The sequence below is a fragment of the Lupinus angustifolius genome, chromosome LG10, assembly GCF_001865875.1.
Source record: "Lupinus angustifolius cultivar Tanjil chromosome LG10, LupAngTanjil_v1.0, whole genome shotgun sequence".
Classification (NCBI taxonomy): Eukaryota; Viridiplantae; Streptophyta; class Magnoliopsida; order Fabales; family Fabaceae; genus Lupinus; species Lupinus angustifolius.
Window position 1 is genome coordinate 15,955,902 of NC_032018.1, and position 14,280 is coordinate 15,970,181.

The following is a 14,280-nucleotide window of genomic DNA, read 5'->3' on the forward strand; positions in this document are numbered from 1 at the left end:
TAATAGCTAATCTGACATGTTTCAGACCTAGGAAATTTCGCTCTTTTATATACTAGGGGATTTCACTTAGAAAAGAAGATGTTCCATATTAATGGGTTTAGTTCTGGTGGAGCGGTGAAATGTTAGAGATTACAAGGAACACCAACAATGAAAATACTCTAGGGGTGCGAATGAGATTAGATACCTCATTAGTCCTATATGTAAATGATGGAAACTAAGCATTATGTATATCTACCAATGCAATTTTATAGTTAACGCATTAAATATCCTGCTTGGAGAGTACATTCGCAAGAATGAAACTCAAAGGAATTGAACAAATTTTCAATGATTTTCATAACTATCTAACATTTTTAAACACATTTTAAAAGGTTCTTTTTTTGTTAAGCGAAAATGTATTAAAGAAGCACAACGGGTGCTAACCAATATATTTTAAAAGGTTCTATTGTCCTTTTATAATATTTTTATATTTTTTATATAATATATATTATTATTATTTTATTTGCTGATATAAAAGTTTTAATTATTTTTACTTTTCTGTTACTATTTTAATGGAGTTGGCTTCTTCATTAGTAGAAGAGAGTCCACAATTAGAAACATGAGTAGAATGATAAAATTCTTGATTTTAAACTTTTTTATATTAAAAAATAATTTAAATTCATGTTTGTTAAAAATAAATTTTTAACATATGTCACAATCTCATCCAATATAAGAAAAATCGAATTTCATTTTTAAGACTTTCAATTAAAAATATATATTAAATGAGAATAAGACATCACCATAATATTTTTTCGTATTAGTTTGAACAGAGTATATTTTAAAGCCATAATTACGTAAATGCCCAGAATCTTCCATCTCGTACTGGTCGTACAAGCTAATTGGTCAACACACGCCACGCGCCATTTCACCATTATATACATTCTCTAATATTCCATCTTCCAATTTCAACCATCTTTTGTTTCTCCAATTTTTCTTCTTCTTCTTATTCTTATTCTTCTACCATTAAGTTTTGTTATCACTTCTATATAAGTATATAACATACGTTTTATGTGCATGCATTAGATAGTTATAAATCGATTATTTCAATATGGAAATCAACAAGCTTAGCCAATATGAAAGTGTGTTCAATCACTTTGATAAAAATGGTGATGGGAAGATATCACCACCGGAGCTCCAACAATGCGTGGAGGCTATCGGCGGTACATTGTCGGACGAAGATGCCGAAGAGGCGGTAAGAATTATGGACTCGGATGGTGATGGGCTATTGGGTTTGGATGATTTTGTGAGATTTTTGGAGGAAGGGAAAGAGGAAGAAAAAGTGAATGACTTAAGAGAAGCTTTTAAGATATATGAGATGGATGGAAGTGGTTGCATAACACCAAAGAGTCTTAAAAGAACACTTAGTAGGTTAGGTGAGTCTAGAACTATAGATGAGTGTCAAGTTATGATTTCTTATTTTGATCTAAATAGAGATGGGGTTCTTAGTTTTGATGAATTTAAGGTCATGATGTTGTAATTGATGTATATTTTCTATTCACTTATGACTTATTCATTATTGATTATTCCTTTGATCATTTTGATGTGTTCTATACTCTAGTCACATATTAGGTGCATATGTATTATTTTTAATGAATTTAGTGATTTTGGTATAATGACTTTAATATATTATTCATTCTTAATATAGTTGACAAAATAACTTAGTTACTTTTGCAATTTCAAGGGTGTCATACATATTGGTGATCCTGTGGGACAAAAATATGAGCCTTTAATTTATTGAAAATGTTTTCTATAGGCAAAATTTGTTAGGGAGATTTGATGAAATTGTGTAGTTGACTTATTTTCGGAGAACATCAAATTTAACATCAAATTTTAAACAAAGTATCAATTTAAAATTGTAAATTTTGAAGAGCACTAAAATTATAATTATCTTATATTTCTTACTAGATTACTATGAAAGGTAATAATATCATTTATAATTATAAACAAAAGTAGAAAATAAAAATATTTAATTAAATGTATTTTTAGTTAAAATGAAACCGTCATCGTTGTAGACATTGATTCCTAACATTAATCATGATAAGTTGAAATTCAAATTTCAGATTGGTGGATAATCATCAACTCCATGCTTATCAAAGTGAATAAATCTTATGGACATGCAGTAGAAACTAGAAATCCAAAATTTTTATTATCAATACTAATTTTATGTAGCCAAAATTAAAGAGGGCCATAAACTAAATAAATAAGTCATATTGGACAATAAATAGTACCATTGTATTTTTTAAAAGGGAAAATCTATAAGAATACCTTAAACTTTATGTCTTTTGCAAGAAGTCACTATAAAGTGAAATTGGTATCTGCGTAAAGATAATATTAAACTAATGACAATGAATTTTTTTGCTATGTATTTTATTTAAAACCCAAGTTTTAGATCGTTATTATTTAATTTTATTATATATACTGTATTAACCACTTCTAACTCGTAAATTTAATTATTATTTTCTTCTCAATTAATTTTATATTTTGATGACATTTTCCTTCGGATATCAATGATGGCTAACATGCATCATTGCATTCCTACTACTATGAGTGTAATTATAGTGTTTTCCTCGTTGGCCTACTAATAATTTAACAATATATAGATGAAAGATTTGTTTACACTCAAGTTAGATTATACTAAGTATACTTAATCTCAATCATTCATTTTCTTAAATCCAACAGACTAGATGAATGAATGAAATAAATGATGGGGAAGAAAAAAAGATCTTAAATAACTTTTAAGTTTCATCTATCTGGTCCGTTGAATTTAATAAAATGAATTACTAAGATTAAGTATAACTAGTGTAACTTGGGTATAAAGAGATCCCTCCTCACACACACACATATATATATATAGACCAATTTCACCAACTGATAAAGTTTAAGGGCTAATTAGAAAAAAATAGTTCATAATGACTACTTGCAAAAGACATAAAATTCAGAAGGACTTTATATATTTTTCCCTTTGAATATAACACATATAATTATTATCAATTTATTTTTTAAATAAAAAATTTCAAATGGATAAAATCATTATCATTATTTTTTAAATAAAAATCAAAGTGGATAATCATTTTTTTTCAAATAAATGATACGAGCTCTACTAGTTATTATCAGATTTTTGAAAATGAGAAAACAAGTTAATGAGTAGGTTAATTCAAAATCACATACTTCATATAACAAATTCTCTCATTTTCAACTATAGATCCTCTGACCATCAGCTTAAAACGCACAAAAAACATCAAATAACCTATTTTTCTACCTACACAATTAGGGGCGAGCATGAGCCGAGTTGGGACGGGTTAAGCCTTGTCCTTGTTCGGACCTAAATATTGGTTGAATCATTTTTTGAACATGGTCCCAACCTTAAATTTGAAGTTAATCCAATCCTAGATATCAATTGAGTCAGCATTTAACCCAAACCCGACCTAGACCCGATTAAATATAATACATATTCATTTTAGATAAAGTATTCTCAATATAACTTATTATTATGAATGCGTAATTTGACATATAAAATGATATATGTATATACATTATTATTACTCATGTATATAAAATGAAAAATTAGAGAACCAATAATACTTTCAACAAAAAATGTGTCATTAATCTGTACACAATTGAATAGAGAGACAAATACAAACATGATGATTGAGTGACAATAGAAAGGGCCGTAAATATTAAGTGAGTCTAATTTTTGAACCCGAACTTGATCTTAGTCTCAATGAGACCCAACCCTATTAAGGCCCATCATAATCATACCATACTTAGTGAACGGATAGAGTTAGGTCCTACTCACCCATATACACAATCATCTATACCAACTGAATTATCTCCTTAAAAAGTTGTGCAACCAATCCACATTAGAGATAAAAGATGCATAGTCATCAATGTCTAGCCTCACACTGGACTATAGATTTATGCCCAAGACTCTATTGATTGTGTTGCCTATCCCATGTACCATCATTGCTTGTATGTTTACTATCAATCCCTAACTTTTGTTTGGTTGCTACACTCCATGTCCTTTGCTCATTTATTTGTGAGGTATTCTCATCCATTCTTTTTAATTTATCTTACATGTAATGATTCTTTCCACTTTTGTTACATTATTTATTTATTTATACTGAGTGAGCTGTTCGTAAGTCCGATCAAGAGTCAAACTGGTTAGACTCTCTAGGTCTCATGTCATTACTAATTACATATAAAAAAATAAAAACTGTTCATAGCAAGAGCTAATGACAAGCGAAAATCTCGGGTAGACATTTCTTATAGGCACTCAAATCCCTTTTTCCCTATTTCAAATTTTACTATGCCTAATATACAAATACATTTTTTTATCGACCCGATTTTTCGTATATATTATAAATATATTTCTATTACAAGACATTAAAACCTGAAAACAATCTAAATCCACAAACATTACATTTAATGACCAAAAACTAGGATCATATGTCTATGGATCTAGTGCATTATTCACATAATTTTTCCAACTACATTCACCAAAGGACTACTAGAGCTTTCACTCATTAGCATGTTTTGTTCCCCTTCTGGTAATTCCTCCACCAATGTTGATAGCTTCTCAACAATTTCCCTTGCACTTGGTCTCAAAGAAGCATCTTCTTCTACACAAGCTCTTGCAATATTAGCCACTGAAACAACTGCATCAACTGAATAATTCTCCCCTAATGCATTGTCTATCCACTCCCTTAGCTCATTAACATTTTTCGACATCGAAATGGACTTGATTTTGTCCGTAAGCCATACGCTTCCGTCCGCCTTGTCATTAGGCCGGCTTATAGGTGTTTGGGCTGATAAAACTTCTAACAAGACAATACCATAAGCAAAGATATCAATGCTTGGAGAAATTATACCTTGGTGAACATATTCTGGTGCCAAATAACCAATACTCCAAGATGCAGGGTTAGTAGAATAGAAATTCGGGTCCTCAGTTTCATTCTCAACACACCCTGCCATCCCGAAATTGCCTAACTTTGCTCCAAATTCTTCATCTAAAAAGATGTTCCTGCTCTTTACATTCATATGCACATAGCTTGGATTCATAACCTCGTGCATATATTGCAATGCCGCGGCCACATCGAGGCATATCTTGAGCCTTTGGCTCCAAGTCAGGAAGCAATAGCATGAGGAAATGAATTGATTCTTGATGGCCAAGCCACCATGAAGCCAATCTTTTAGCGAACCATTTTTCGCAAACTCGTAAACCAAAAATGACTCTGGCCCTTCGGATAAGCTTGTTCCAAGAAGCCTTAGTATGTTGGGATGGTGGTGAATTGCATCATGGAAAAGGGAAAGATCTATCTTTGATGCAATATCTGTCTTTGTTCTTTTAATTGCCATGTCCTTTCCGATTAGGCGACCGCGAAATACCGATCCCTCAATTTGATTACTTGAATTGAAATCCTCAGTTGCCTTTTTCATATCTTCAGTTGTGTATATCTCCAACAACATTTTACGCGGCGTAGTCGAATCAACAATTTTCCCATCAAGAGTATCCTGAGACCCCTCAAATGAAACTTTTTTGTCATTTGTAGTGGTGGTTCTTACACTAAGATTCAGATGTTCCAGCTCCAAATCTGCTTCTTTGATTGAACTCTCTTCTAACCTCTTATGCTTCAACCTGATAACAAAGAAAACTACTGCAGAAGCAATGAAAACACCAAGTGCAACACCACCTAGCCCAATATACAAATCAGTTTTCGACATTTTCGACTTCTTGTGTGGACCAATTACTGGGATTCTGGTTGCACTAAAACCAGAATTTGGTTCCTTTGGTTTAGCCAAAGGACCAAGTATAGGGTTACCATTTAGTGGAATCAGAATTGATGTAAAGGGTATAAGGCTTTCAGGTCTAAAACCTTCAGATGATGATATGTTATTAGCAGAAACAATAGCTTCTTTAGTAATATTGAACTTTGAAGCCAAATTTGAAATTGTATCACCTTCACTCACTGGATAAGAAAGCATAAATCTTGGTTGTGGAATAACTTGTGATGAAAATGGGCATGCACATCTCAATGGGATAACTAATTTGATTTTATCAACAAGATTCCAAGGTGAAACACTAGGGTTGTTTTCCCTTATAGCCTTGCATGTTGTCAAGCCCTCAAGTGATTTTGCAATACCATAAAAGCTCTCCCCTTTGATGCTAATCTTCGATAACTCGGCGCGAAAAATATCACCTTTGCACTTGCAATCAATTGGTATCAGAAGAGGCTGACCCTGAGAAAGAAACTCAGTTTCAGCAGAGAAACCATTAGCTTCTGCTATTACAAACCGGTTAAGTCCCAAGTTTGTGGTCAAATTAGACAATGATGAATAGTATGAATTAGTGAAAATGAGTGCAAATGTTTCACATTGGTTTTGTGAACTATTTCCATTGTTGCAATTGTAGCCAAAAACTTCTTCTGATGTTGTTTCACAACTTAGAAGGTCTTGGCCTAATGAAGGGACAAATAGCCAAAGGAATAAGACCAAAGTTCTCATGTGAAATGTAATGATAAATTCTACTAGGTGTAATAAATAACCTATTAATAAAATACAATGCTTTAGTTTCACTCTTGGAGACTGAATATTTTGGATCTATACAAATAAAACTAACTGAAAGGTAACAGAATTTATTCAAAGTTGTTCAGAGACAAGATTCTTGGGAATCATAAAGTTTATTTTGTATATATATTGATGACTATAGTTTCATCTAGGTTCAGGTGAAGTTACTATGGCTAATGCTTTTTTAGGCTCCTAGGGCTTCTAATTTGCTTTTATATAAGATCTTAAGAAAGTTGGATCTCAAGATTTGAAGATATTGCATGTGACTTTTTAAATAGTCATCTAATCCATGTTACTTTTACTTGATAGAATATAGTTTTAATAGGTTATTAATACTATACCGGTCAAAGTACTAATATAGTAATATAGTAGTTTATTCGGTGGTTTACTAACTAAACCATATAACCATGAAGTTAGATATACATATATTTTATACTAACAAGAACAAAATTTGGATATTGACATCTCAAATTAATATTTTTTTTGCTTATTGGAATTTATATGATAAAAAATTTGGACAAAAAAATCCATTTTTTATCAATATTAAATGATAACATGCATAGGGTATATATTATCAATACATACATAATCTATCTATTTCATCAAGTGTAAAATTATAACCAACTTCTACATGTGTAAGAAATCTTTCATCATGTATAATTTTTAGAAGGACCATACAAGTTGCATTATTTTTATTTATCAAGCTACAAATGAAAGAAATATGTGAGATTCAACTAGTATCTCCATAAAGACATCATTCCAGTGTAGGTAAAGGAAGTACATATGTTGTTCTAGAAAGTGTCACTCTATACATGATTTTAATAATTTAAAAGTTTAATAATTAAGTATTTTTTAGGTTATACATCACAAATAGCACATGAAGTAACACACTTTTTAGAACAACATATTTTTTTAAGTAGGTAAAAAAATATTTTAATAATTGTTTAAAAAATTCCAGGAGGCAACTGCCCCCACCTGTCCCTTTGACGGTCCGCCGCTGGTGTTGTCCTTCTTTTCTTTTGTTTTTAAAAGTTATGTTCATTCCAAAATCACTAGTCGTATTACATAGAGAATTACTTGATTTTTAAACCGTGGAAGGAGGAAGAAATATCAATTATTTTTTTATCAATTATTGAATTCAAGTAGCAGAAGAAAGAAGAAAGTTGATTACCATGTTACCTTCCCTCTCTTCTACAAACTGCAATTATGGATCACTTACTAAGTTCGGTTTTTGTTTTTGTTCTCTCCCCACTCAATCATGTATTTTGTAGTTACCAATTAGGTTAAAGTTCTCCTTAAAATAATTTTTAATGTTATTCTTATCAAAATAATGAAATTCCAATTTACCACAAAGTAACTAGAATAAATAAGATAATCATAAAAGAAAAACCACCTCGCATATCTAGATAATCGTAGTGAGATAATTTTGTTAAGTTAACCCAAATACTTAGTGATTATAATATGATATACTATCAAAATTAGTTTAGAATAAACGTTTTAATGTATATAACAATTAAAATCAATACAAGATAATATTATCAAGATAAATATCCATAAAAGATATTTAATACAAATTTATCATGTATTCAAAGAATAAGCAAATACTTCAATATTATAATAAAGTACAATTTTTATCTTCACATATATTTTTTGAAACAAACTTAACTCTGACATGATAAAGATTTACTTGACCACAAGATACTCAATGAAGTAACTTGTTTTTAAAATAAATCAAAATCATAAACCTATGGTATAATCATTTAAAGATGAACTACTCTTCTAAAACCCATATTTTTATTAAGATAAATATACAAAACTAAATCATGATTCTTAACTCACACATAATAAAATAGAAAATTGCAGGTGTTACAATCCCCCTAACAAAAAATTTCGTCCCCGAAATTTTGTTAAGTTATACAAAGCAAAATAAGATTTTAAAATCGATATTAAATATAAGACACACACAATCAAACACAAATTCAACAATTAAAATAATTAAGAGAGCTAGTTGTCAATAGCTAGAGCGAACCACATATTTATACAAGTTGATGAATTCAAGAACTAACATTTGGTCAAATTTAAAATACCAAGATACAACAAAAGGGTGTGAAAACATGAACAAAAATATTACAATGAAGACAAATTTTATAAAGTACTTACTAAGAAAGTTAGATTTGTCAAGGCACCAATCACTCAAAATGATTAGTAAAAATGGATGAAGATTATAAGGATATTTTTTAAACCAATATAAATTGAGATTAAAATTTTTATAACTCACATAAATGTAAAAAATCTTAACCAAAATGAGAATGGTTGAATGGACACAAACTAGATAGAAATAACAATATTTCACTTTATCCATGTCAAGTAGTCATAACTAACAAAAATTTTCAAGAAGATTTCAATTTTGCATTTGTCACATTATAATAAGAGAGGTAAGAAATTATTTATCAAATACATGAGTCTCTAAGCATACAAGGATTTTTAAAGTTCAAAGTGCAAAACAAAATGGTTAATAAGTTACCAAATCAATATTAAATTCCTATATTTAAAATATGATGTGATGGAAGGACAGTTGATAGTTTATAGATTCAACTTGATGAACAAAGATAATAGGCTCAACCGAAACATAGATTTTGTTATCAGCTTATCAATGATAATTGAAAATTCCTAAATATCATTAGAATGACATGAAGTAAATACGTAAAACGAAAGTACAATTTGAAAAGAAAATTTGAAAACTCTAACACATATATCAAGTTTAGAAATGAGATACTAGAATCTACTCAAAGAGTTATACAAAATTATCCTTATCTAAGACACAGTTATTTGCAAAACAGCTTGGAATTTTGAACATCAAACGAAAATAATGTCAAGTCAAATATCACAATTCAACCAAGATGGTTATTTTTTTAAAGGAAAATTGGATGAGATCGAAAATCTATAGTTTAGTTAATTCAAGTACCACTGCTTACAGAGAGGATGAAGCAAGATTAGTTTAGTAATTTGAAAATATTCACAAACACTATCTCACTAAAACTAAAGTGGCACAATATCATAGGTTCATTATTAGCAACATGGACATATATACATATCTAAAGGCACACACATAAATTTTTTCTATCATTATACATTTATCATGCACATTTCTTATAATGATTCACTTGTGGCTAACAAGGGTTTAGAAAGTCAAGTTCAAAGTATGAACATATATAAAGATTCCACTTTTATACAAACATATTCTTCTTTATGGTATTTAAGTACCTTAACCCAATATCAATGATTACTTTTAACTAAAAATCTGTTTGTTTAATTATAATTATATAAAACTTATGCAAACAATAAAACTTTGGTTTTGGCAACTCATGAAAACAAAAACACATAAGTAATACATAGATGTAAATAGGCCAAGTAGTTAATAGTGGAATAGAGTTGATTGACAAGAGCATACAATATATTTATTATTCGGAGATGCTTATTTGGATGAGCAATCAAGATAATAAGTTAATAAAATAAAATATTTTTTTAAGAACCAAAATCAATTAATCATGTTATAGATGAAATAGATGTAAAAACATATACCACAAGGTTCTGAAATTTTATTTCATGTCAAGCAATCACATAAATTCATCTTATAGTCCACGGATGCATGTTCATCCACCTCAAGATTTAAAATGGCAATTTATTGAAACAACATATAAGGTATTTCAGTTTTATCTTTCTAATGTAATTCTAAACCTAAGATGAATGATGTTCCAATTTATACATACTAACCATAAGACACCAAATAGTGATTTGTTCCAATTAAGACAACATAAACAAAGATTCATATAAAAATTTATGTCATGCTAGTCCATTAGCTATCCAATGATACCGATGAGAACATGCTCATGAATTGAAGCTATTATTTAATCTTCCACAAATAAAATTGTCACTAACATGATAAAAACAATACCTCACAAAGTGAGGTGAGAAACAAAACAAAACAAACAACCACACTAGACTCACACAGAGAAATGGTATATGAGGTCATATCCCAAGTCGGATAGGAAAGACAGACTCTAATACTTTCCACGTCCGCAAGCTTGACATGTTTAAAATTCAATCTTTCCATATCCCCAAGTCATGCGTGCTCAAAAGTATAATTTTCTAGACTTGATCTCACATGAATTTAAATTTATGTCTTTGAGATCCATTAGTATCATGATATGCATTTTGTTTTAATTTGGGTTATGGTTACTCTAAACATTGTCCTTACCTTTTTTTTAAAAAAAAAATTGATGTTCAATTTTCTACCTGTTAGTTACCATGATATCAATTCCTCAGTTTGTTCGATATCTGGTAAGCAACAAATAAAGAGAAATAATTATGAACAATAACTTTATACAACCTAGACAATAAAAAATAATTAAAATGTGTGAATAACATCCTAATAATTTGTGAAGTATCCTTATCATACCAAAAGTTCTATAAATATTTTTTTAAACTTTATAAAATTAATTTTATCGTAGAAATCATATTTTTTTGATGTTGCAAAACATATTTTATTCTCTTTTACTATTTAATTCTTTATTAGTAGTTATAAAACTTTTGATTACGAATTTTTGTGTTTTAATTAAATAATTAGTTTTAAAAATAATTTAATAAAAAAGGTTAGAAATTGAATTTCTATATAAAGAGGAATGAACATTTGAAGAAATAGAAAAACGTTAAAAAGGAGTTAAAGAAGAAAGAAACAAAAAAAAGAAAAGAGAATAAAGAAAAGAGAGAAAGGAAGGTGGGGTGAAATAGAGGAAAAAGTATCATAAAAGTAGGCTAAAGGAAACCAAGGATGAGGTTGGTGTTTTCTCTCATTGTTTGACCCAGAAAAATAATAAAAACAAAACTAATAAGATAAATATAAATTATTGATAAATTCAAATAAAATACAACTAACTTAATTATAAATAAGATAATGTTATTTCAAATCTTATTCATAAATGTTTACTTTGAATAAGCTATTGTTTTGTAGTAAGCAATTTTACAGCTTATAGCCTTATACTTCTAAAAGTTTTGAGCTGTTTTTGTTTCACACATTTTACCAAAATGAGATGCTTTTTTTATTATCAAAATGGACCCGAATTTAAAAAATAATATTCCAATTTTGATATACAATATAAAATGAGTTTTGTTAACTATCACCTTAAAGAACAGTGTTTAATAAATATAGTCAAATTAAAAATCTTAAAAATGCACTCATAATTTATTATATTCACCACTTCCCCTAAATGCTGATTATTGGGTAGTATGATCTTCACATTAATCAATTGTGCTTAGGAGTAGTTGGCCCAGTACAAATATCAAGAGGGAATTTTCTATTTAGTAGAATATTTCTATTCTTAAAAATGTTTGTCTGCTAGGTTTATCCCTATCATTGATTTTATACATTTGGTTAGGAAAATGCATATAAAAATATATCAGTTTAATTAGCCTGTTAAAGTTATTAAATATATATATAATTTATTTGAATAATAATTATTAGGATTAGGAGGGAAAATCACTAGTAATTTACAAAAGAAGAACTATTATATCTTTCTAACAAATTAGTGTAAAAATCTCCTAATCACAACAAAGTTATACATGTCACCTTCAACTTATTCAGAAATGACATGTTAGATCAAACTTTTTAATAAATAGGTTATATTCAGATTTCTCAAGAAACATATTTAAAATAAATATGTCAGATATTCTTAAAAAGTTTATTCAGCTTAACAAACTAACCTATATAATTTTATATATTAATATTAACTATTTAGGCAGTTTGTATTAAACTTTTAAATCCCAATTTTAAGGTATGTTTATTAACCTATTTAAATATATGTTGACATATTTAATTGTCTTGTATTATAATAAGTTTTTAAATAGGCTAATATACCAGACTTTTAAAGAAACTTCATCTTAAAAAAAATTAAATAGTCAAATAGGCTACACTTAGGTTGCAATATATCAATTTCTTTTTACCCTTAACAATTAACCACATGTCATGATGAATGTCTCATTTGAGATAAAAATATTTTTAATTAAATAGTATTTTTTTGCTATTTTATAATTATGTTTATATTATAAATGCTATACTTGTTCTTTTTATATTTCATAGTTTTACATTGAGGCTTGCTTATGGACATAATAAAATAAATATGATAATTAAAACTCTAGTATAATTTAAAATTTATAAACTAATATTTTGGTTAAAGTGTTAAAATTTCATATAAATGAAAGTTTTTAATAAGTTTGGAGACGTTAGCACTGACTTGTCATATTATTTATTTTGTAGAAGTTCCATTGTGTTTGGTTATCAACCTTTGAATAGTTTCGTCCTCATGTGTTCTCATGCAACACCGACGTTTTTTCTTCATGGTGTGTTTCATGTGGCACAAGACTCTTTTGGCGGCTCCTCATTCCCCACGCACACGACCAAATGTATTTCAACTTACACCGAGTCGAAATTATATAATATACAGGAGTCTATCTTAACCTGTTTATTTATTTAAAAAATAAAATTTATGTTTAACTTATTTAAAAGTATAATCTGATCTGTTAACTTATTTAAAGATATGTTATACTATAAGATATTTAGGCATGAAGCTGGCATATTAAGTTATATAAGCTTTTTAAAAACTAGTTTATCATGTTGATAAACTAATCTAATTTGTTATAGATCAAGTGATAGGTTTATAATAGCTAATCTGACATGTTTCAGACCTAGGAAATTTCGCTCTTTTATATACTAGGGGATTTCACTTAGAAAAGAAGATGTTCCATATTAATGGGTTTAGTTCTGGTGGAGCGGTGAAATGTTAGAGATTACAAGGAACACCAACAATGAAAATACTCTAGGGGTGCGAATGAGATTAGATACCTCATTAGTCCTATATGTAAATGATGGAAACTAAGCATTATGTATATCTACCAATGCAATTTTATAGTTAACGCATTAAATATCCTGCTTGGAGAGTACATTCGCAAGAATGAAACTCAAAGGAATTGAACAAATTTTCAATGATTTTCATAACTATCTAACATTTTTAAACACATTTTAAAAGGTTCTTTTTTTGTTAAGCGAAAATGTATTAAAGAAGCACAACGGGTGCTAACCAATATATTTTAAAAGGTTCTATTGTCCTTTTATAATATTTTTATATTTTTTATATAATATATATTATTATTATTTTATTTGCTGATATAAAAGTTTTAATTATTTTTACTTTTCTGTTACTATTTTAATGGAGTTGGCTTCTTCATTAGTAGAAGAGAGTCCACAATTAGAAACATGAGTAGAATGATAAAATTCTTGATTTTAAACTTTTTTATATTAAAAAATAATTTAAATTCATGTTTGTTAAAAATAAATTTTTAACATATGTCACAATCTCATCCAATATAAGAAAAATCGAATTTCATTTTTAAGACTTTCAATTAAAAATATATATTAAATGAGAATAAGACATCACCATAATATTTTTTCGTATTAGTTTGAACAGAGTATATTTTAAAGCCATAATTACGTAAATGCCCAGAATCTTCCATCTCGTACTGGTCGTACAAGCTAATTGGTCAACACACGCCACGCGCCATTTCACCATTATATACATTCTCTAATATTCCATCTTCCAATTTCAACCATCTTTTGTTTCTCCAATT

The 14,280-nt window shown here is 28.7% G+C and overlaps 2 protein-coding genes across 2 annotated transcripts; one reads left to right on the top strand and one right to left on the bottom strand.

The window, feature by feature from the left end:
- On the top strand, positions 967-1,566 carry LOC109358877 (calcium-binding protein CML38-like). Its single transcript, XM_019603357.1, has one exon. It carries the CDS (start codon positions 1,085-1,087, stop codon positions 1,511-1,513), a length of 429 nt encoding a protein of 142 aa, XP_019458902.1. The 5' UTR covers positions 967-1,084; the 3' UTR covers positions 1,514-1,566.
- On the bottom strand, positions 4,382-6,682 carry LOC109357892 (protein LYK2-like). The gene has a single exon (XM_019601947.1). The coding sequence runs from the start codon at positions 6,535-6,537 to the stop codon at positions 4,507-4,509; it is 2,031 nt and encodes a 676-aa protein (XP_019457492.1). The 5' UTR covers positions 6,538-6,682; the 3' UTR covers positions 4,382-4,506.